Source organism: Sander vitreus, chromosome 9 (genome assembly GCF_031162955.1).
Source record: "Sander vitreus isolate 19-12246 chromosome 9, sanVit1, whole genome shotgun sequence".
In the NCBI taxonomy this organism is placed as follows: Eukaryota; Metazoa; Chordata; class Actinopteri; order Perciformes; family Percidae; genus Sander; species Sander vitreus.
Genome location: NC_135863.1, coordinates 9,506,297 through 9,530,821, shown reverse-complemented (window position 1 = coordinate 9,530,821; position 24,525 = coordinate 9,506,297). Strand labels below are relative to the sequence as shown.

Sequence of the window (24,525 nt, the reverse complement as noted above, 5' to 3'; positions counted from 1 at the left end):
ATTAATCGATTATCAAAATGATAGATAGATAGATAGATAGATAGATAGATATAGCCTACTGTGACTAGCAACGGTTGCTACACGGACCGAATTTAATGACGCACAGCGGGCGGGACCTACTGCAAATTGACAGGTCCTGAACAAATCAGACTCTAGTATTATCGCTGTTGTGGAAAACCCCGACAATACGCTATCAGAGGTAGCAACAATCTCATCGTGGTAAATGTAAACGGTTGAAGAACGGAAGCTGCAGCTTGTTCGTGAAGGAGCTTTCACAGGAGACATTAACAGTTGATGAATTATCAACATTTACTAGCTAACGTAACACTCATAGGTTACTCCGACATTACCTTCCAGTGTAAAAGGGTAAACATAATGATTGTGTCAAGGACAGAGTATGTTTTACAATGTCAATCTCTAAAAATCAGCCACATGATGAACAGCACCTGAAACGTTTGGTGTTAGTGTCCAATTATGCTGCCATGCATTCATCGTGGGATATGGAGAGCTGCTGACCACATGCTTAGGACAAGGTTTGTTAACAAAGTTCAACCTCGATTTCTGTGTGTGTGTATATATATATATATACACACACACACACACACACACACACACGCTTGTCGTATAATTAGAATATCATGAAAAAGTTGATTTATGTCAGTAATTCCATTCAAAAAGTGAAATTTGTACATTATATTCATTCATCACACACAGAGTGATATATTTCAAATGTTAATTTCTTTTAATTGTGATGATTATAACTAATGAAAATCCCAAATTCAGTATCTCCCAAAATTTGAATATTAAGACCAATACAAAAAAGGATTTTTAGAAATGTTGGCCAACTGAAAAGTATGAACATGAAAAGTATGAGCATGTACAGCACTCAATACTTAGTTGGGGCTCCTTTTGCCTGAATTACGTCAGCAATGCGGCGTGGCATGGAGTCGATCAGTCTGTGGCACTGCACAGGTGTTATGAGAGCCCAGGTTGCTCTGATAGTGGCCTTCAGCTCTACAGCATTGTTGGGTCTGGCGCGTCGCATCTTCCTCTTCACAATACCCCATAGATTTTCTATAGGGTTAAGGTCAGGCGAGTTTGCTGGCCAATTAAGAACAGGGATACCATGGTCCTTAAACCGGGTACTGGTAGCTTTGGCACTGTGTGCAGGTGCCAAGTCGTGTTGGAAAATGAAATCTGCATCTCCATAAAGTTGGTCAGCAGCAGGAAGCATGAAGTGCTCTAAAACGTCTTGGTAGACGGCTGCGTTGACCCTGGACCTCAGAAAACACAGTGGACCAACACCAGCAGATGACATGGCACCCCAAACCATCACTGACTGTGGAAACTTTACACTGGACTTCAAGCAATGTGGATTCTGTGCCTCTCCAGACTCTGGGACCTTGAGTTCCAAAGGAAATGCAAAATGTACTTTCATCAGAGAACATAACTTTGGACCACTCAGCAGCAGTCCAGTCCTTTTTGTCTTTAGCCCAGGCGAGACACTTCTGACGCTGTGTCTTGTTCAGGAGTGGCTTGACACAAGGAATGCGACAGCTGAAACCCATGTCTTGCATACGTCTGTGCGTGGTGGTTCTTGAAGCACTGACTCCAGCTGCAGTCCACTCTTTGTGAATCTCCCCCACATTTCTGAATGGGTTTTGTTTCACAATCCTCTCCAGAGTGTGGTTATCCCTATTGCTTGTACACTTTTTTTCTACCACATCTTTTCCTTCCCTTCGCCTCTCTATTAATGTGCTTGGACACAGAGCTCTGTGAACAGCCAGCCTCTTAAGCAATGACCTTTTGTGTCTTGCCCTCCTTGTGCAAGGTGTCAATGGTCGTCTTTTGGACAGCTGTCAAGTCAGCAGTCTTCCCCATGATTGTGTAGCCTACAGAACTAGACTGAGAGACCATTTAAAGGCCTTTGCAGGTGTTTTGAGTTAATTAGCTGATCAGAGTGTGGCACCAGGTGTCTTCAATATTGAACTTTGTCACAATATTCTAATTTTCTGAGATACTGAATTTGGGGTTTTCATTAGTTGTCAGTTATAATCAATTAATTGCAATATCTACATTGCCCATTATCAGCAACCATTTATCCAATGTTCCAAAGGCACATTCTGTTTACTAATCTGATATAATTTTAAAAGGCTAACTGAGAAAATATTGGCGAACCCTTTTGCAATTATGTAAGCATAAATAACAATTTCACGTGGCCCTAATCCTCTTCCGTAGAATACATCAATACTGCAAAGCAATAGTGTATAAAGCTTTATACTTGTTAAAGCCTTGAGAAATGCTTTGTGTTTTCCCTTGATTAAATATATCAAAATAGAGATGGTCTGATACCATTTTTTGCTTCCTGATACCGATTCTGATACCTGAACTTGCGTATCGGCCGATACCAAGTACCGATCCGATACCAGTGTGTCATATATTTTATTATGTTTTAACAACTCTATACTACTATCTCTGTATGGATGTGATATGATTTCTATCTTTGTTGTCGGTCTGGCTCAGGTTAAACTCTTTGTGAAACATGCCCCAGAACTTCTTCTTTTATTATCCAGTTTGACAGTCCGTTATAACGGAAAAATAACATAAATAAACTACTTAACATAGATTTTCTTTAGGGCTTTATTACGTGGTATCGGATCGGTGCATTAACTCCAGTACTTCCTGATACCGATACCAGCATTTTAGGCAGTATCGGAGCCGATACTGGTATCGGTATCGGAACATCTCTACATCAAAACCAAATGTATTTTATTCAACTCCTTAGTTTTATATTTTTCATTATCATTTATGTCTTCCCTATTTCCCCTATGCAAGTTAGCAAGTTTTGTTTTACACTCCATTTTGATTATTTTTTTTAACATTGTTATTTATTGACATTTTCAGTTATATTTTTGACTTGTCTGAAAACATCTTATTACCTTTTGTCAGTTTTGGGGCTCCAGAATATACATGGTTGTCTCTCTATATTGAAGAATCTACACAGTATGTTCATGTAGACAAAAAACAACACATTAGACTAAATATGAAGTTACAGTGTCTGTTACCATTTACCTATTTCCAGCAGAGGAACTCCACCTTGCAGATTCCTGTCCACCTTTAATGGAGTCCCAGTTGGAATAGCTGATGCTGAGACCATCTTTGCATTATCATCAGGCCATGGCAGGTGTGGGGTGGCTGTGGTACGAGCCAGTGGTCCAGCCTCAGCTACAGCTCTGAGGTGTATGACCGGGCTCACACGCAAACTGCCTCCTCCACGCACCGCCTTGTTACGCAGCATCACAGACCCCCAATCCAAGGAAGTGCTGGACCGCGGACTTGTCTTCTGGTTCCCAGGTCTGTTCCCTTGGACCACACACACATTTTATTTCTTCTTCACATTTCTGTGATTTGTAATGTTGATGTAGTATTTGTTTACACAAAATACATTTTGCATCAGGTATTTATTTGTTAAGGGAAAACATGAATGTCAAACATTACCTGTCTCAAGGGAGTTTGCAGTGTCTGCAAGTTGAATTATTTACCACTCTGAATGTAACAGTAATATAAACCAGTGCTTAAGTAGTAGTAAATGGGCTAAAACATGCCTGGCTTGTTGGATCTTATGTTGACAAACCAGCTTGGTTGCTAAATATTTATGTCAAGTCCCATCTCTCATGTTCAAAATGTTTTAAACCTCTCTCTCTCGCTGCCATGTGGAGTCACTAACCTACAAGCTAGAGCTAATCTGTTTTATCTCATCACAGTATTGAGTCTTGTGATTATCTGAAGTTCTATGAGTGTCATCCACTTGTAGCCCAAGTTTAATGAAGGTATTCCTAAACATTTAGCTCCTTCTGTGTATTTGAATGCCTAAAGTATATTCAGCTAGAGATGTTGTCTCATTTGTGTTCATGTCTTCAGCTCCTCACAGTTTCACAGGAGAGGACAGTGTGGAATTCCACATCCACGGCGGCCCTGCTGTCATTACTGCTGTGTTACAGGCTCTAGGTAACATACAGATGTCATTGTGCATATGATATAATATATTAAACAACTTCATATACGCAGTATAACACATACATACAGTGTCATGGGATGCACCGTCACTTTGAAGGATGTTTATATGTGTTACAGCCTTGACTTCCCAAGCTGTAAGCCTGAATTTTAAACACAGTAACTGGTCGAATCATATGACTGCCCATCACTGTGACTTAAAAGGGAAAAGTGATGCATGCATTCCTATTTCTAAGATACTTATAATATACGCCTTGACACGTGTGGCAATCCCTCTGTGACTAAAAAGTAATATTTTGCTGCAGTTCTCCCACTGGCCTTCTAGGGGGCAGTATTGTATAAGGTAAAAAGATAATGAAGTTAATTATCTTCAGTTAATGTAAGATTATCATTAATTAGTAAAGCATTAGAGTGTTGGACATGATGTTGCTGAATAATTCTTTTTTTTTTTTTTTTTTTAAACTAAATAAAAGATAGTGACTATGTTGGTAAGATGATAACCAGCCAGTAAACTTTAAAGCAGAATATTTTGTTCCAGTTAATGGATCATGACCTCCATTTGCTAAATGATTTGTGTTCACTGTTGTCTCCTCCTGATGAGATTTGAAAAATGGTTTGAAAACAAAGGAAACGTAACCTCTTTAACCCGCACAGGTGTGCCTGTTTTCATTCCAAGTGAACCCTGAGTGACACATTGACCCTGCGTTTGATCTGCCTCTGTTTGTATGCTGTGTGCATGATGCATGCCCACCTCGTGCCTCATACATTTAATCATGTTTGTATGCTGTGTGTGTTTTTCTCAGGAAGCGTGCCTGGCATGAGGCCTGCTGAAGCTGGAGAGTTCACACGGAGGGCCTTTCAAGCAGGGAAGCTGGGTTTAACAGAGGTAGGTTGAGAAGAGCTTGTAAAAACCCATTGAGACAGATCCATGCAGATTTGCACACCAAGGGCCTTTCAGAGCAATTTTGCAGAGTAAATGTGGAATAAATAGGGTCAGAAATGAACAGGGATTTCAAGTTCATGAAATGTCAACAGTGAAAATGTTCTCTTTTACATATTTTGCCCTTTGAACAATTATTTTATTGGGCTGTCAAATAGAGCTACTGGGCTTCTGTAGATGGTAATTTTCTTTAAAAAGCAGCCTTAGGCATTGAAAGAGGGCACCGGTATGGATTTTCTGTTGACAGTATATAATGATTCAGATTGAATTTCAGCAGTATACATTAAACTGAGTATTTATTCATCAGTAGGCAATACAAATGTGTTTTTACAATTCAATAAAATTCATTGAGGAAATGATCAAAATGCCTCAAAGTCCCATTAAGGGAACAAAAATCCTTCCTTTGGTAAAACATGTCTTATCCTAGTAATCAATGTTATAATAAGATAAGATGAGAGCAATGAGAACTGAGAACAATTTATCTTGGACGTTATAGCTGCAGCAAGAAGAACTTTAATGCTGTCTTAACAGTAGCAGGGAACTGTGGCAGTATACTGTACATCTTACACACAGCACCACATGCTTATAAATCATGTAATCTGTTCACATAATTTGGGGGGGGGGGAGTGCTTGAGTCATACAGTTAGTTAGTTAAAACTATGAAAACATAAGTGCAAGAAATAGATAAAATGATAATGCTCTTTTCAGGTGGAGGGCCTCGGAGATCTGATCCATGCTGAGACAGAGGCTCAGAGGAGACAGGCTCTCAGGCAGATGTCAGGAGAGCTGGGACGCCTCTATCAGGACTGGACCTACAAACTCAAACGGGTAGGTCGGTATAGATACTGGTGGTGTAGACAGCAGTTTCCAACATCCGTCACAGGAAGGGCGATGTACAGTACAAACAGGTTTTTCCATCAGGACCGGAGCCCTGGGCTTATAAGGTGTAGGTGGTGTACTGTATGTATGGCAGGAACTGAAGGTGTAGTCTGGTCTCAAGTCAGTCTTGAACACTTTATTGTTTTTACATTTTGAATTAATCTTAGTCTCCGATGCTACAAGGTGTGAAGTTGACTTTTCCCTGCCTACTATATATAATACAAAAATAAAGTTGTATTGATGTTCGGAGTACTTTTTCTCCACTCTATAAACAATGAACTGGATTATTCTGTACTGCAGAAAGCTGTGTGTGTAATGATCCTCCAGTCTCTACACAAAGATCAGTTTGGATGTTGGAAGATTGTACATGTCTGTTTCTCAGACACTGTGCTGTTGGTCTCGACCTGAAATCAGACTTGATTTGCTGGTGGTCTTCAACAAGACTTGATCAAACCAGACCCAGTTTTAAAAGTGACAGGTGAACAGAGGGCCTTTTGAAATTCTGTTGTCCTGTCTAATTCTGAGTTAGCTTGACAGCAGAAACAAGCCTCCTGGAGTTCTCCTTGTAGAAACTTTGTCCATGGTCGTGTCTGACATTTCTCTGAAAACAGTGTTTTGGAAAGAACCCGTCTGTACTGTGCTGTAGGTCAGGCCTCAGTAGTTTCACACCCAAACAATGCTTTCTTTTCTTTTTTTGTATTACCACAGCTGCTTTTCCAACACATTGTTGATGGATTAACTTATGGGAATCTGAGGCTTCCTGTTTTCATGTTGCTGTAGCACGTGTAGTATAATACTGAGAATCAAAATACTAATCTGTATTGTACATGTGTATGTTTACTTTCCATTGTTAACAGGGTTGGGGGGGCGGGGGGTGAAAACAGAGAACAATGCAAATTAAATTGAATAGATTGGAATTAAATTTACTTTAAGGAGGGGAACCCCTATGGAGTTAAGACAACAGTTAACACATTGCTAAATTATTGACGCCTATTTTTGCAGGTTTACACATTTCCTCTCTATTTAGAAAAGCTTTGTGAATAAAAATGCGTAATCCTGCACCATCACTGAGTCAGTTCAGAGAACTCGATGAGCTGTTAATTTTGACTTTCCTGTGGAAAAGCACCTACTTTATTGTAATGTGCTGTTGTTCCATCTTCACTCAAGTGACACCCATGTCATGTTTTTTTCCATCTCAGAGCATCTAGTTTTGTATTGTTTTGGATGGATTAAAGATGAATTAAACCAAGCACAGCTGCTGTATGTCTTAGGACAGGCACACAATAAAGACATTGATATATTATGTACAGCAGTATTGTTTTTCCTATCTATGCCGTTTCCTGTACTGCATAGATAAGAAATGTATGTATATATAAGGGTCAGAAAGTTGAGTCAGTCTTGAAGTCAAGATAAATTAGAGTGAAAGAAAGAATGAGTGCAACTGTAAAATTCACATTGAGGGTTAGTGACCTTGCTGATGTTGAATGCTCCATACAGCTTGTCATATTTAAAGCAACACTTTTTTTCACTTTTAGCACGAGCTGTAGTTCCAATGAGACAACCTGTAGGGGGACCGAAGCGGGAAAAGTTACATAGTGTTGCTTGAATTTTTTTAAATTATTTTTGGGGGCTTTTTTCCCTTTATTATAGAGTGACAGTGGATAGACATGAAAGGGGGAGAGAGATGGGGGATGACATGCAGCAAAGAGTAGCAGGACGGATTCAAACCCGCACCGCTGCAGGACTCAGCCTACATGGGGCGAACACGCTTACTGGGTGAGCTAGAGGCCGCCCGGTGTTGCTCTAATGATCACACCAGGACACATGTTTAGAGGTGTTCAGTACGAATTAATCTTTACAGTACAACAAAAGTCTTTGAACTGAACTAGCGATTCTGAATCCCTTTGGTCATTGAACGCATCAGTAGCTTTTAGTAATGGATCTCCTCACTGGTGACAGAGGAATGTTGTCAGCGCAACTGTTGATACACAGTATGTTACTTCCTAGTTAAAAGAATATTAAAAGATGGTGACAGCCAGAGAAATAACGATAATCTGATAAGCCAGTTATTAAACTAAATAAGTGGCTACTGAGCTATTTCCCTTATGTGCTGCTGTGCTTTAAAGCAGGTCTCTTTAATGTTTTTTAAGCCAAGGACCCTTCAACTTAAAGAGAGACGCATCAGGGACCCCCTACTACATACAGAATATTGTGTACATTGAGTTGCATATTAAACTGGGCCTACAATAACATGTAGGGAAGCCTAAAGCCTTTACACACAACTTTTTTGTACATAGAATACTAAGCTATTAAAATAGCCTAATAATTGTTGGCATGATTTCATAAATCATGTTTTAATGTTAAAACATACATGTGACACAGTGAATCCTTAGGATTCCCTGTGTCTGTGGATGGCCTTAGTGGCTACCTTACTATAGGCCAGTATGCCTATCATCAGTGGGGATTTATATAATATGTTAGATTCATGTTACGACTTTTTAATTTATGAAAAAACTTGAAAAAATGAACAATAATTTGAAGGCCCACCTGTATTGACTCTGAGGACCCCCTAGGGACCCTGGACCCCCTGTTGAATATCCCTGCTATAAAGGATAGTTTTGTACTAAACTGAACGAGCGTAGAGAGAGAGGTATGATGTGCAATAAAGGTCCCGTTTTTGTGGTATGCCGCTCAAAAATTGGATCAGGATGGCCCGTACTGAAGTGTGTTTGAACTGTGATGCACACACTTAGGTTAGTAAACAACATCATCAGTGAGTACGAACCTCAGTCAGTTAAGTGATTTTGTGATTTCTACCTCTACACATCTATACACCACATGCAAACACTTACAAAAGGTTTAGAAACTTCATGCAGTTGAACTTGAACTTTTCTGGGGGAGAGGGTTAATAGCAAAAATAGCAAAGTTTTTTTTGATTTGAAGTCATCCAAAACCCTGTCTGTATTTTGTGTTACCTTTCTACATATACAGTGGTGTGAAAAAGTGTTTGCCCCCTTCCTCATTTCCTGTTCCTTTGCATGTTTGTCACACTTAAGTGTTTCGAACATCAAACCAATTTAAACAAAAAGTCAAGGACAACACAAGTAAACACAAAAATGCAATTTGTAAATGAAGGTGTTTATTATTAAAGGAGAAAAAAAAATCCAAACCATCATGGCCCTGTGTGAAAAAGTGATTGCCCCCCTTGTTAAAACATACTATAACTGTGGTTGTCCACACCTGAGTTCAATTTCTCTAGCCACACCCAGGCCTGATTATTGCCACACCTGTTCACAATCAAGGCATCACTTAAATAGGAGCTGCTTGACACAGTAAGGTCCACCAGAAGATCCTTAAAAGCTACACATCATGCCGAGACCCAAAGAAATTCAGGAACAATTGAGAAAGAAAGTAATTGAGATCTATCAGTCTGGAAGGGTTATAAAGCCATTTCCAAAGCTTTGGGAATCAGCGAACCACAGTGAGAGCCATTATCCACAAATGGCGAAGACATGGAACAGTGGTGAACCTTCCCAGGAGTGGCCGACCGCCCAAAATTACCCCAAGAGCGCAGCGACGACTCATCAAGAGGTCACAAAAGACCCCACAACAACGTCCAAAAGAACTGCAGGCCTCACTTGCCTCAGTTAAGGTCAGCGTTCATGCCTCCACCATCAGGAAAAGACTGGGCAAAAATGGCCTGCATGGCAGAGTTCCAAGGAAAAACCACTGCTGAGCAAAAGAACATCAAAGCTTGTCTCAATTTCTCCAGAACACATCTTGATGATCCCCAAGACTTTTGGGACAACATTCTGTGGACCGATGAGACAAAAGTGGAACTCTTTGGAAGGTGTGTGTCCAAGTATATCTGGCGTAGAAGGAACACTGCATTTCATAAAAAGAACATTATACCAACTGTAAAATTCACATTGAGGGTTAGTGACCTTGCTGATGTTGAATGCTCCATACAGCTTGTCATATTTAAAGCAACACTTTTTTTTCACTTTTAGCACGAGCTGTAGTTCCAATGAGACAACCTGTAGGGGGACCGAAGCGGGAAAAGTTACATAGTGTTGCTTGAATTTTTTTAAATTATTTTTGGGGGCTTTTTTCCCTTTATTATAGAGTGACAGTGGATAGACTTGAAAGGGGGCAGAGAGATGGGGGGATGACATGCAGCAAAGAGTAGCAGGTCGGATTCAAACCCGCACCGCTGCAGGACTCAGCCTACATGGGGCGAACACGCTTACTGGGTGAGCTAGAGGCCGCCCGGTGTTGCTCTAATGATCACACCAGGACACATGTTTAGAGGTGTTCAGTACGAATTAATCTTTACAGTACAACAAAAGTCTTTGAACTGAACTAGCGATTCTGAATCCCTTTGGTCATTGAACGCATCAGTAGCTTTTAGTAATGGATCTCCTCACTGGTGACAGAGGAATGTTGTCAGCGCAACTGTTGATACACAGTATGTTACTTCCTAGTTAAAAGAATATTAAAAGATGGTGACAGCCAGAGAAATAACGATAATCTGATAAGCCAGTTATTAAACTAAATAAGTGGCTACTGAGCTATTTCCCTTATGTGCTGCTGTGCTTTAAAGCAGGTCTCTTTAATGTTTTTTAAAGCCAAGGACCCTTCAACTTAAAGAGAGACGCATCAGGGACCCCCTACTACATACAGAATATTGTGTACATTGAGTTGCATATTAAACTGGGCCTACAATAACATGTAGGGAAGCCTAAAGCCTTTACACACAACTTTTTGTACATAGAATACTAAGCTATTAAAATAGCCTAATAATTGTTGGCATGATTTCATAAATCATGTTTTAATGTTAAAACATACATGTGACACAGTGAATCCTTAGGATTCACTGTGTCTGTGGATGGCCTTAGTGGCTACCTTACTATAGGCCAGTATGCCTATCATCAGTGGGGATTTATATAATATGTTAGATTCATGTTACGACTTTTTAATTTATGAAAAAACTTGAAAAAATGAACAATAATTTGAAGGCCCACCTGTATTGACTCTGAGGACCCCCTAGGGGCCCTGGACCCCCTGTTGAATATCCCTGCTATAAAGGATAGTTTTGTACTAAACTGAACGAGCGTAGAGAGAGAGGTATGATGTGCAATAAAGGTCCCGTTTTTGTGGTATGCCGCTCAAAAATTGGATCAGGATGGCCCGTACTGAAGTGTGTTTGAACTGTGATGCACACACTTAGGTTAGTAAACAACATCATCAGTGAGTACGAACCTCAGTCAGTTAAGTGATTTTGTGATTTCTACCTCTACACATCTATACACCACATGCAAACACTTACAAAAGGTTTAGAAACTTCATGCAGTTGAACTTGAACTTTTCTGGGGGAGAGGGTTAATAGCAAAAATAGCAAAGTTTTTTTTGATTTGAAGTCATCCAAAACCCTGTCTGTATTTTGTGTTACCTTTCTACATATAAGTTGTTTGGTAGAGACACCTGACTTGTAGTACTGGTTGTAGTTTTACGTTCACTAATAAGGCTTCCGATGGTGGCATGAGTTTTCCTTTTACATCTTGTAGGTGATTCAGAGCAGCAGGTCACTGACCGCCGATAAACTCAGCTGAATGGATGCAGGCCACATGCTCCTCCACAGTGAACTGTTTTGAAGAATATATAGACCAATGATCTTTTAACACTTTGGCACCATATCTGACCAACCGGTCGAGGTGATCTCCCTGGAGGAACTCTGTTAAGATGCTTGTCGGCAGCTTTCTCAGGACAGTTCCAAGAAGCAATTTCGAACGTGCCTTTATTTTGGAATTAGATTTCTGGGAATCCTCTTAATCAGACGTATACCATCTGTATGATGCGAGGGGTCAAACCCTCATTTTCTACCGACACAGTGCAGTTTTTTTTAACCATTGGTTTCCCACTTTTGTGAATGATTTAGCGTATGGGAATCTGATGCTTCCTGTTTTTATGCAGCCTTACTACTATTGTGTTTATGCTCTTCATGTCAATCAAGATACTGATGCCCCCCCCTCCCTGTATTCTATGCAGTTTCAAATTAATTAAAAACAAAAAAGTGGCAATCATGTAAAGTATCAACATGACTTGAATTTACTGCACCTGATTTGAGATTAGTCCTGAAAAAACACCAGAGGAAGCCATTTGAATTTAAACTGTCAGTGTCTAATGTTTGAATACATACGCTGTATAAATGTATTGGTGAACACTGTTACATTTTGGACTGTTGTCACCTTGGGCTCTGGGAAATTATGATTTTTCACTATTTTATGACATTTTAAATAATTAAGCAATTAACCAAAAAAATAATCAACAGATTAATCAACAATGAAAATAATGGTTAGCTTTAGCACTCAAAGTGGCTTTAGTACAACACCACACAACATCCTATATGCCATGAGGAAAAAATAAAAGTGAGAGTGCAGTCAGTAGTATTTCCCTTTTTACTTATTTGTTCAGGGGGTCCAAGGTGTTAATTTCACACACTAATTCAGCCTCTTCCATCTCTCCTCTCGGCTTTGTGTGTCGTACAGTGTCTGGCTCATGTTGAGGCCTTCATAGACTTCAGTGAGGATGAGCTCATTGAAGATGGGGTCTTAAACCAAGGTATGTGTACACTTTGTCCTTTTTACTGAAAAAACAAATAATAGTCATCCCTTGGGCTTTCAGGAGCTCTGTTTCTCTCTGAGTAGAGATGAGTCTGGCTGGATTAAAGCCTGGGAACAATTGTTTGTTTTGGTGACACGGAATGTGGGCTCACGCCTCAGAGTGGCAAATAATAATAGACTAATTTCCCAAAATTGACACCCTAGCATAAATACTTACCATTGCCACCTAAAGACATGCAGCAATATGTTTTCTCTCAAGTCATCCCAAGTTGGATGAATTAATGTCCTTGAGTCAATCAAGATTCTCAAGATTAAATGTCTTCCCCTTTAAAAAAAAAATTGGTATTGTTGATGCATTGTATTGTCAAAAGCATTTTTCCGCTTTTTAGTCACATGCGGAAAGAGACAGGTCCACGACCAGTTTTTCATCCAGACGAACGGTGTCAGACACCGGACAGGCTTTCTTGCTTCAAAGGACAGAAATTCCCTTCACAAGGCCACGAAAGTGAAGTTAAATATGAAACCTTCGTCATGTGCTGTTCCCTCCTCTCTCTTTATCTCCCTCTCAATCCCCACAGTGGACAGATCGGTGTGTGATCTGCAAGCGGAGATGGAGCGCCACCTAAAGGATGAGAGGAGGGGCGAGCGGCTACGCAGTGGAGTCCAGGTGGTCATTGCAGGAGCCACCAATGCAGGGAAAAGTAGCCTCCTTAACACACTCTGTAAGAGAACCAAGAAAACCGACACACACACACACACACACACACACACACACCGTAAAGGGAATAATATTAAATATGACTTACTATCTTCTAAATACCTTACTGTTGAATCATACCGCTGTCAGCCATGGTTTGGGAGGAAAAGAAGGCAACATCTGTCACACTATAAGCAGCATGGACTGACAGGATTTTGTGCAGTCTGATTTTGAAATCAAGCAGTATGACAGTATGAGCAGTAGTTAGTTGGGTTGGCATTATATAAAGTGACCCTCAACTCCAACAACCTGGGTTCAGTTTCAAATACTGAAAATCATTTAATAGTTGGTATTTCATCAGAAGCCATTCTTCTTTTTCCAGAATCTAGCAAATGATTCAAAGAACGTAGCAAAAGTTGTTGACAAAACAATATCTCTACAAGGTCCATTAGTATCAGTCCTGGAGCTTTTTTTAAGATCAATTTTTGGGGGCTTTTTTTCCCCCTTTTATTTCAGAGTGACAGTGGATAGACAGGAAAGGTGGGAGATGACACGCAGCAAAGGGCTGCACATTTGAAGAAATATGCATATAAACATAGAAGTAAACACTCAATTAACGAAAATTGATGCGCTTCAATTTTCTCATTCTAAATCAGTTCTTCAGTTGTTTATCCATGTTTGGTGTCAGCCTAATGCAGTTTCTCAAATGGGGGTATGCGTACCCCTAGGGGTACTTTGGAGCACTGCAGGGGGTACGTGAGATTTTTAATTAAAAAATATCAGTCATGCATATTTCCCTGAAAAATTATACTATAAGTATAGTATAAGTAAATTAATTTAGTAATGGATTTTAAACATTTGAAGTAGCATTTAAATGTTTTTCAGTTACAAAGTTGTTGGGGGTGGTGCAACGCTGTAATGTACCTCTTTATGCAGGCTTTTTTTTTCCAAAAAAAATGCTTTGTGCTGGTCAGGGGGTACTTGGCACAGACAATATTTCACAGGGGGTACATTATTGAAAAAAGTTTGAGAACCACTGGCCTAATGAACCCCTTGTTTATGGCCTAAGGTTGTGTTTGTTTAGTATGTTGTATCCTTAAATCATTTAGGATCACTCTCTATAAACTTTCCAGAGAGGGGACTTGGCAGGTTCTCCTCATAGCTTCCTAACAGAATAATAGACATATTTATCAAACTTCAAATAAAGTCTTGTTATCATTTTCTTCTTCCGATTAGTCTTCCCTGTGGGCTGGGCTCACACCCAGTCAACACAGATAAGTATTGATGAGCTGGCAGCATTATTTGATGTTGGATACATGGGGGTTGTCAGCCAAGTTCTTGAATAAAGGATAACAAAGTATCTTTGTTGTGCTTGCATAGTGCAGAACCTTAGTAGGTATAACGTTTTTTAAATGAGGATGATAAATAGACAACTGATGTAGCAAATGATTGATTGTACTAACAAGTATTGTCTGTGTAGCCAAAGCCTGATATATTCACTAGAGTGGTAGAAAATAGTCTCCAACCATTACACTATGTACTCCTGTTTTAGTAATGTTTGCAAAAAGCTACAGTGCCAAGCTGTTTAGTACAAACGGATGGACTTGGAGCTGACACAGACAGAATAAGGAAGTCTTTTTTTCGTTTTTTAAGAGCCAGGCTAACACATTGTTAGTGTTGGTCTTTTCATGGGATTTGTTGACATAAGAAAAATATACAATACTCCCAACTTCATCCTTTAACCTTTTATTTCCAGGCCAAAGACCTGCAGCCATTGTGTCTCCCATTGCTGGCACCACCAGGGACGTAGTAGAGACGGCACTGGACATCGGTGGATTCCCTGTCCTGTTGAGTGACACAGCCGGCCTCAGGGAGAGCCCAGACCTGGTGGAGAGAGAGGGGGTCCGCCGTGCTCGGGAAAGGTAGGGGGCGGAAGCCCTTTATTTTAAATATTCCCAAAAAAAATTAACACTGGTATTTGGAATGCTACAGGATAGTAACACATGTAGAGTACATGTTCACGTGTGTATAATATTACACAAAACAAATTAGCCAGGGGACCAATGGAATATGTCCTTGAAAACAAAGGAAGAAATCAGTCATTTCTTTCCCCCGTACATCATGCTATATTTTTTGTAATGTCTATTTTGCCTCCAGAGTTTATATTATTGCTGAGCCATAGTTATAAATACATGGACAAACACTCTCAGGAGGTTGCGTAATGAAGAACCTCCTTTCCTTTTTGTAGAGTATTTATCATTAGAAGGTTCTTCATGTGTGGTGCAGAGAATGGACATGTATGGCAATTCACTGACAGCTGCTTCCACTGTTTATACCAGGGAAGAATGGCAGTACTCGTAGCACTCGTCATCACTGCTTTATCATATACAAACAGGCAAACAGACAACCAGACGAATGGACACACTGGCACATACACACAATATTAAATCAGCTTTTATTCACAGACACAGACATGTTTTATCACATGATTTTGGGTGGGCCTAACAACACACCTTCACATTGATTATTAACTGATTTATATGTGAAAGAAAAGTTTCCAGTGTTTGTACCAAGTTAAAAAAAGAGCCATGCTTTATATACATTTTAGTGTTTAACTTCGTCAGTGTGTTGCTGACACACCTGACAGTTGACTGAAAGACTTCAATCTACAGAATTTAAGGACTTATTTAAATATTTAGTATAAATTGTTTTCATGTCAAAAAAGACACATGTCAATTGTTTCCCTAAGTAGTTTTGTTCTTGGCAGTGGCTAAAGCATCTGACACATCAGTTAGCTGTTACATCACAACATGACCAATATCAATTAAATTTGGTAGACATTTAAGGGGACTTGCCGCACCTTTTCCCTCTGATAGAATACTGTAGATCGCTTGGTGACTCATGCCGCAGGAAAATCTGATGGAAAAATATCACTGAAAATGATAAAAATCCTGATGAAGATTTACAGAACACATATTCTATAATTCCTTTGCTGTTTGTTTAAGTTATTTGGGCGACCGGGTGGCTCTATAGGAAGGGTGAGCAGTTTGTGTTCTACCGGGGAACTTTCTGTGCAGGGAGCAAGTCAGAGGCTCATGACCTGGGTCACTACAGGAAGGACGTGCTAAGTACAAGCATCCGCTGGTGCTGCTAACTGCACAGTAGGACCAAAGCACAGGAGTGTTTAAAGTAAATAACATTAAGATGAATTAATAAAAAATAAATATATTTACAGTATTAGTGGGGCATACCGTATTGTTTTCTGAAATAAAACATCAGAGAGGCAAGCCTCTGCTCTGAGGTGTCAGCAGTATACAACCTGGAGCTGCTTCAGTTGCTGGAAGACGCTGAGTATTATAATAGTGCAGTTATTTAGCCATGAATCAAAGTATTATTATATAAAAGTATTGGGCATATTAAAACTTAAATTTGAAAATACTGACAAACATTTGTAATGTAGATATGAAGGCCAAGAAGGTAGAAATATTTGTTTTACCCCGGACAGCTGAATGAGTTTGGAAAACTATCCATAGTCTATAGTGCAGCCTTTTAGGCAGGTGTGTCATAATATAACAACAGTAATAAGAATTTAAGATATAAAGTATAATATCTGCTCTATATCAGTATATAGCAGTACACCAATCTCCTGTCTCTAGATTAGTGCCATTTGATATACGGTGTGAATTTAGGATTTAAAAAAAAAAAAGATTGATCAAATGCTGCTGTGATCATAGGAAATATTCCTAGTCAAGAGTGGAGGCTGCTTTCTTTTTTCCAGAGTGGAACAGGCAGATCTGACCCTGGTGGTTGTGGACTGTACTGATCTCACCTCTGATGCACAGCAAGCTGCAGCCTTCCTTCGGGAACACCTCGGGAAAGTCCTGCCCAACCAGGAGCAGCCTGAGACAGGTATGATATCTAGGCCTCATCTGCTCCTGCTTCACCTGGACTGTCAGTGAGGCTTGCAGCTATATTTTCAAGGCACTTAGCCACAATAAAGCAAATATAGCACACCAATCGATCATTCTTCAAAAACAGGAAACATTAAACATTTTTTAATTTATTTATTTTATGAAATACTATATATTTTGACATTTTATGACCTTTTTATGACATACTATACTATGACTGATTGTGATTTCTTTTTTAATGAATTTATTTTATGACATAAATACTTTGACTTTTATGACTTTTTCATGAGTTTTTATGATATACTATTCTATGACTTTTTTATGACATAAGTTACAAATCTCTAGGTAAAAGTATGTATGTAGTATTCCAGAAAGCTCAGGCTGCGAATAGAGATTTCAGTCGTCAAGAGTAATCAAATAGAAATGTCTGTGCCTGAGGGAGTAATAGCTGAGTCATTGGTGATTGATCAACATTTGTTCTTCCTTCCTTTCTTACCACAGTATTTCCTGCAGACAGGTTTCTTCTTGTGCTGAATAAAACTGACATGTTGCCTGAGGAGCAGAGGCTGAAGCTGGACATGGAGTTAAGACGGGTCTCTGGACTCCCTCCTGTTTGTCTGATCTCTTGCCACACTAATGCAGGACTGCAGGACTTCCTCACAGTGCTGCACAGCAGTGTCAGGACTCTGTGAGTTGCTACAATTTATGTTGTGTTGTGCCAGAGCAAAGACTGCATGTCTCATTTAAATGTGTCAGAAAGATTAATTTTTTCTGTGATGCATTTATACAAACAAATATATGTCGGCATGGATAAATGCACATGCACCTGTCATTGATTATACCAGGCTTCCAAAAGTATCTTTGTGTCACCTAAATTTCCTTTGTCCAATTGTGAATAAGAGCTCTCTGTAAGTCCACTACTGCAATGACCTTTGTGACACTAAAACTATAAAACCTGACATAAACATTATATCCAAATCATTCTATTTTTTATGTGGATGCAGTAACTACCTCCCAGATGTTTTTGTACTGTTTGTATGTTTTTAAGGCTCATTGTTTTCAGTTTTAACTGATTTATACCAAAGACATGTCTTCAGTTTTGTGAAGTAGATCAATTAAACTGATTCAGTTACAGCGTGCTTTGCTGTCTGCCGCAGTGTCTTTTTTAATACTACCACAAGATGTCAAATCCTACTCTTTAGATTCAAAAGAAAAAATGAAAGGAAAATGCAGAATGTTTGTGCTGCGAATGGTTTTCATCCTTTTTAAAGTACAAAATAATGAGTGTCTGGTTTATTTTGCTATCTAACTTCCTTTCTAGGTGTGGTGACCCTCTGTCAGGTGCCCCCACCCTGACCCAGGCCCGCCACAGGGCCCACCTGCAGCAGTGTTTTGCGGCCCTGGCTCAGTACCAGCGGTACCGCGACATTGACCTCGCTCTGGCAGCCGAAGGTGTCCGGTTGGCTCTCACCAGCCTGGGCCGGATCACTGGACGTGTCGGGGCAGAGGAGATCCTGGATATCATCTTCAAAGACTTCTGCATTGGAAAATAGTTGACAAGACAAAAAGGGCACCACCTTGGCATTATTCCAGGCTTCGAGGCACAGCAAGAGTAAAAAGAATACAATTCATGTTCTTGGCTGCAGGGTCACTCTGCTCCCAAGACACAGAAATCCTTTTCTGTTGATGCTTTTTGGCAGACTGAAATAGTTTTAACGTGATGACAGGTGCCTCCGAGGCCTCATCTGCTGGACAAGTGTTTGGCAAGTCTTGAGTCGTAATTTAAAAAAAGAAGCTTCTGAACGCCTTGGATTGGTGAAAATTGGACTCTTGGGTTTGCAACATAACAGCCAAGATCATTTAAAATAAAGACAGCTGCAGACCTCTTCAAGGCCATGGACTCAAAGTTTGGATGTTTACTTGTACTGCAGGATAATGATGGTTTTTAATTATTATTTGGGAGAGGATTTTGTGTGTGAGAAATGTTATTACTTTACATCTACTATTTGTGTGAATGCTGATTCAGTCGTCTACTACTTCTACATACTTTTAGCTACAAAAAACATTCACATATCAAAATGTTCAGCTCGTTAAGGACAGTTGTGCTTGTATTCAACTTATCTCCACCATTTGCAGTTTTTTTTAAATATTAAGCTTTTTTTTACATTAAAAGTTGATGGAGCAATCTTTAAATCCTCTTCCGGCTTCTTCCACTTCTAAATGCTACTCCTTCCACATACTTTTACCTACAGACGTCAGAGCTATTAAAAAATGATTCACCTTTTGATATCTTTCACATTTTTTGTGTTATCACTGTTTAAGTTTAGTGCTTCATTAGGGTTTTTCTGTGTTTTTAAGCGCTGCTCTTTGTGGATGATATCACAGCTACAGAGAGAGAACTTTGTCTTATAACTTTATCTTTAACTTTCTCTCACGGCCACAATTCATACTTCTCATTCTCGATTTATACGTCAAAACGTAGATATACTTTCAGCTAATGTGCTCATTTAAGACTTATGACTTATGACAAGAGCCACAAGCATTCCTTCATTGACAGCCCTTCTTAAACATCGACATTAATGGACACAAGCACAGAGTGCCAGTTTTTCAAATCGCTGACATGTCCACTTTTTTTTTTTTTTTACTTTATCCACACAAATTATATATTAATATGTTCGCAAATGCTTTCTGCATACAATATATACAACTTTTTTAATCACTTTTTTCAACTCTACATCTGAGCCATGCTACGCTATGACTATTTTAAAACTTTTTCGACATACGATGACTTTTTTTCAACATACTATACTTTAAAACTTTTTTGACATACTATGACTAACACTTATTTGACATACTCTGACTTTTTTTAACTTTTGACATACTATGGCTTTTTTTCAACATAGGAGGAGCCTGGGATTGACCTGCCAATCTTGTGTTTATGAGGCAACAACTCTACCTCTGAGCCTCAAGATGTTTTGCAACTTTATCGAGATACTCTACTAAGACATTTTTTTTACATACTATAGTATGACTTTTTTCGATATGACTTATATTAAACTTTTTCATTATACTATACTATGATTTTCCTTCGACATACTATGTTTTTTTTTTCTTTTGACTTTTTATGACTTTTTTCAACTTTTTCAAAATACTAGGACTTTTTCGACATACTATACTATGACTTTTTCCGACATGCTATCTTTTGACTTTTTATCACTTTTTTCGACATACTAAACTATTACTTCTTATGACTTTTTTCGACATACTATACTATGATTTTTTTTCGACATACTATACTATGACTTTTTTGACATACTGTACTATGGATTTTTTTGATATACTATAGTATGACTTTTTTATGACTTTTTTCGTCATAACTCATGCTAAACTTTTTCATCATACTATGAGTTTTCTTCGACATACTATACTATGATGTTTTTTTTGTCGACATACTATCTTTTGACTTTTTATGACTTTTTTTCAACTTTTTCAAAATACTAGGACTTTTTCAACATACTATACTATGACTCTTTTAAAACTTTTCTATACCGCTTCTTTTTTTTTTTATTACTTTTTTCGACATACTATACGATGACTTTTTTTTTGACATTGGAGGAGTCTGGGTTTGATCCGCCAGCCTTGTGTTTATGAGGCAACAATGTCTGAGCCGTACTATACTATGACTATTTCAAGACTTTTTAGACATACAATGTCTTTTTTTCAACATACTATACTTTCACTTTTTTTGACATACTATGCTATAACTTTGAAACGCTTTCAACATACTATGGCTTTTTTTGACATACTATGCTATGACTTCAAAACGCTTTCAACATACTATGGCTTTTTTTGACATAGGAGGAGCCTGGGATTGATCTGCCAACCTTGTGTTCAGGAAGTAACAACTCTACCTCTGAGCCACAAGATTTTTCAGAGCTTTTTTGACATACTCTACTATGACATTTTTTTACATACTATATTATGACTTTTTTTATGACTTTTTTCGACATGACTTATACTAAACTTTTCATTATACTATACTATGATTTTCTTTCAACATACTATACTGTGACATTTTTATTTGTCGACATACTATGACTTTATTTTTTACTTTTTTCAACATATTATACTATGACTTTTTTGAAATAATAGGACTTTTTCGACATACTATATTATGACTCTTTTCAAACTTTTCTATACCTTTTTCGAACATACTATCCTGTGACTTCTTTTTGACGTTGGAGGAGCCTGGGTTTAATCCGGGGTTTAAAAACAACTCTGCGTCTGAGTCATACTACACTATGACTATTTTAAAACTTTTTAGACATACAATTACTTTTTTGCAACATACTATACTTTGACTTCTTTCTTACTTTTTCGACATACGACTTTTTATTACTTTTTTTGACATACTATGCTATGACTTTAAAACTTTTTAGACATACTATGACTTTAACACTTTTTTGATATACTATGACTTTCTTTTTTTTTTACTTTTGACATACTATGGCTTTCTTTTTTTTTCTTTTTGACATACTATAGGGTTTTTTTAACATTGGAGGAGCCTGGGTTTAATCCGGCAACCATGTGTTTATGAGGCAACAACTCTGTGTCTGAGCCACAAGACTTTTTAAAATCTTTTCGACATACTCTACTATGACATTTTTTTACATACTATAGTATGACTTTTTATTACTTTTACATCATACTATAGGCTACTATGATTTATTTTTGGACATACTATACTATGACTTATTTTAAACTTTTTTGACATACTATGACTTTTTCCGACATACTATCTTTTGACTTTTCATGACTTTTTTCGACATACTATACTATGACTTTTTGTTACTTTTTTCGACATACTATACTATGAATTTTTATGACATTTTTTGCGACATACTATACTATGACTTTTTTCGACATACTATACTATGACTTTTTATGACTTTTGACACTATAGTATGACTTTTTTAGCCATAACTCATACATGATTTTTCTTTGACATACTATACTATGACTTGTTTTAAACTTTTCGACATACTATACTATGACTTTTTTGACATACTATGACTCTTTTGAAATACTATACCTTTTTGTAAACTTTGTTCGACATACTATCCTGTGACTTTCTTTTTTACATTGGAGCCAACCTTGCGTTTATGAGGCAACAACTCTACCTCTGAGCCACAAGACTTTTCTTAAACTTTATCGATATACTATACAATTACTTTTTTTCAACCTTTATATACTATGACGTTTTTGTTTGACATACTATACTATGACTTTTTATGACTTTTTAAGTCAATTTTTTTTCCCCACAAGTTATACTATGGCTTTTTTAGACATGCTATACAATTACTTTTTTATCCTTTTTTAATAATAATAATTAATTAATAATTAATAATAGCTTCATCACATGAAAGAAGTTGCAGAATACCTGTTGTTAAAAAAAATGTATTGCTGCACAGTACCTGTCATCACATTAAGTACAAGTATGTATAGGCTCTGATTTATTCCAATGTAAACTACAGTTTGAGTCCAGCTCCGGCCATAAAGCACATCATAATATACATACAGTAAAGCATGTAGTCAGAGTGACCCAGCTCCTCTCTCTGCTCTGTGGGAAAGGGAGGTTTTTAGAGGCGATGCTCATTGTGCCCTTTGTTCCCTTGTCAATCTGGCCTCGATCAAATATTTATGTTCCCTTGTTGAACTCTCCACCCTTCTTCCCCAGTTGGTTTCTTCTCTCCCAGTCTCTGACGACAGTTGCCCTGCTGTACACCAGCATAGCTGCCCGTCTCGCTGCATTTTTGTCTCTTTCCACTTTGTCTATGCTACCTGACCTTTCCTCTTTCCGCACTGCTCTGTCAGCCTTTTTGTCCTCTTTCATGTGTTCCCTGATTAATTACCACACAGGGGAGTTTAAGCTAAAAGTGGGACTTGCTGTCGTACAAATTAGTGGCAGTAAATGTTGGAGCCCAGATGGTCTTTGAAGTGCCTGTCTGTGTTTTAACAACTGTTAAAATGCATTGGATACGAATTGGAAATATATTATATATTATTATAGATGATTATAGAAAGTCCACCACTTTGGTCCAGACTGAAATTTCTCAACAATATTATTTGGCTTGCCATATAGTTTTGTACAGACAATCTTGGTCTCCAACAGGATGTATCCTAATGACTTTGGTGATGCTCTGTCATTTCCTCTAGTGCCACCAGCAGGTCACATTTCCACTTATCCAGTGACACATCTCTGCATCTACTATCGATTTGCACTATGTTTTCTACATACATTCATAGTTTCCAGAGGATGTATTTTAATGTACTTCCTTCTCTAGCACCAGTGCGCCACCTTGATGTTCACATGTGATTTTGAATGAAATATCTCAGCGATTTTTAAGTGAATGAATTAAATGGACACAACTTTAAAGATATTATTCAGACTCTTTTTTAAATTGTGGAACATGACTCAACTAACATTTGTATCATGATAGGCTTCACAGCTGACTAATGTGCGGTGCTTTTAGCTTTCAGTTTCCTGTAGTTATGATTAATGGCTGTCCTGAAATGCGAGGTTGACGTATCCAGGTCCATTGCTGTCAGTTCCACGTTGTACACATTTGATTTAAAGTCATGGGGTGGGTGTGTGTGTGTGTGTGTGTGTGTGTGTGTGTGTGCGCGTGTGTGCGTGTGCATGTGCGTGTGTGTGTGTGTGAGTGTGTGAGTGTGAGCGAGTTCATACATGGGATTGAAAACACTTCATGTTAAACAAAGGATTTCCTGAGGACAGGAGACAGACTGACTCACCTGTAACATTCACATCCATCAGTGCAGTGAGCCTGGGGGTGTATCCTCATGGGTTATTATTATGCAACATAGAAGGAATCTTAAATATTTGTTTTCTCTCAATGCCGATGTAATTTTCCATGTACGATGCAAGCTTGGCAAAAAAATCAAACTCAGGAAACTCAGTCATTTCTCAGGAATTATAAGATGATAGGAAGATAAGAAAATACAGTGAAGTTGTTGAAATAAACTGTTGCAAATTAATTGCTGCAGTCTTCATGAAAACTCAGTCTCCATATTAACATTAATTAATTAATTATATTAATTAACCCAAATTTCAGTATAGGAAAGCATGAATTGATAGAGAACCTAGTGGGTAAATGTAATCATAAGGAGCACATATAAAGGTGTTACATAAAGAAGAATATTAGAAATATGACAAATCTTTTTAATTTAAGAAAACCTATTCCATTATTTAAATGTTGTGTTAAAAGTTGAGGTAACAGATATAGTGAAATTCAAATAGGTCTCCTAAACTCTAATATATGCGTACTTTACCCTCAGACACTGTATATGGAATATACGTTTATATATATTTATATAGCTATATACATATATTATATATATATATATATCTTTTTTATTAATATAATAATCATAAAACAGGTC

The 24,525-nt window shown here is 38.2% G+C and overlaps 1 protein-coding gene across 2 annotated transcripts; it reads left to right on the top strand.

Annotated features, from left to right (window-relative positions):
- The first annotated feature begins 193 nt into the window (after nt 1–193).
- Nucleotides 194–19,351, top strand: gtpbp3 (GTP binding protein 3, mitochondrial). 2 transcript variants are annotated; one of them, XM_078258632.1, is made up of 11 exons: nt 194–533; nt 3,086–3,354; nt 3,922–4,008; nt 4,818–4,900; nt 5,663–5,782; nt 12,382–12,454; nt 13,035–13,178; nt 14,910–15,075; nt 16,932–17,062; nt 17,566–17,752; nt 18,386–19,351. In XM_078258632.1, exons 1-11 carry the CDS (start codon nt 475–477, stop codon nt 18,615–18,617), a joined length of 1,551 nt encoding a protein of 516 aa, XP_078114758.1. In that variant the 5' UTR covers nt 194–474; the 3' UTR covers nt 18,618–19,351. The 2 variants fall into 2 exon arrangements, with proteins under 2 accessions (XP_078114758.1, XP_078114757.1); XM_078258631.1 differs by having other exon boundaries at nt 195–533; nt 3,083–3,354.
- The last annotated feature ends 5,174 nt before the right edge of the window (nt 19,352–24,525 follow it).

What these genes read in the sequence shown, in the direction of transcription:
- gtpbp3 (XM_078258631.1), top strand. Translation starts at nt 475, where the DNA reads ATGCTGCCATGCATTCATCGTGGGATATGGAGAGCTGCTGACCACATG. An exon ending in GTCCGCCGTGCTCGGGAAAG is followed by an intron (nt 15,076 to 16,931) that starts GTAGGGGGCGGA and finishes TCTTTTTTCCAG; the next exon opens with AGTGGAACAGGCAGATCTGA. An exon ending in CCAGGAGCAGCCTGAGACAG is followed by an intron (nt 17,063 to 17,565) that starts GTATGATATCTA and finishes TTCTTACCACAG; the next exon opens with TATTTCCTGCAGACAGGTTT.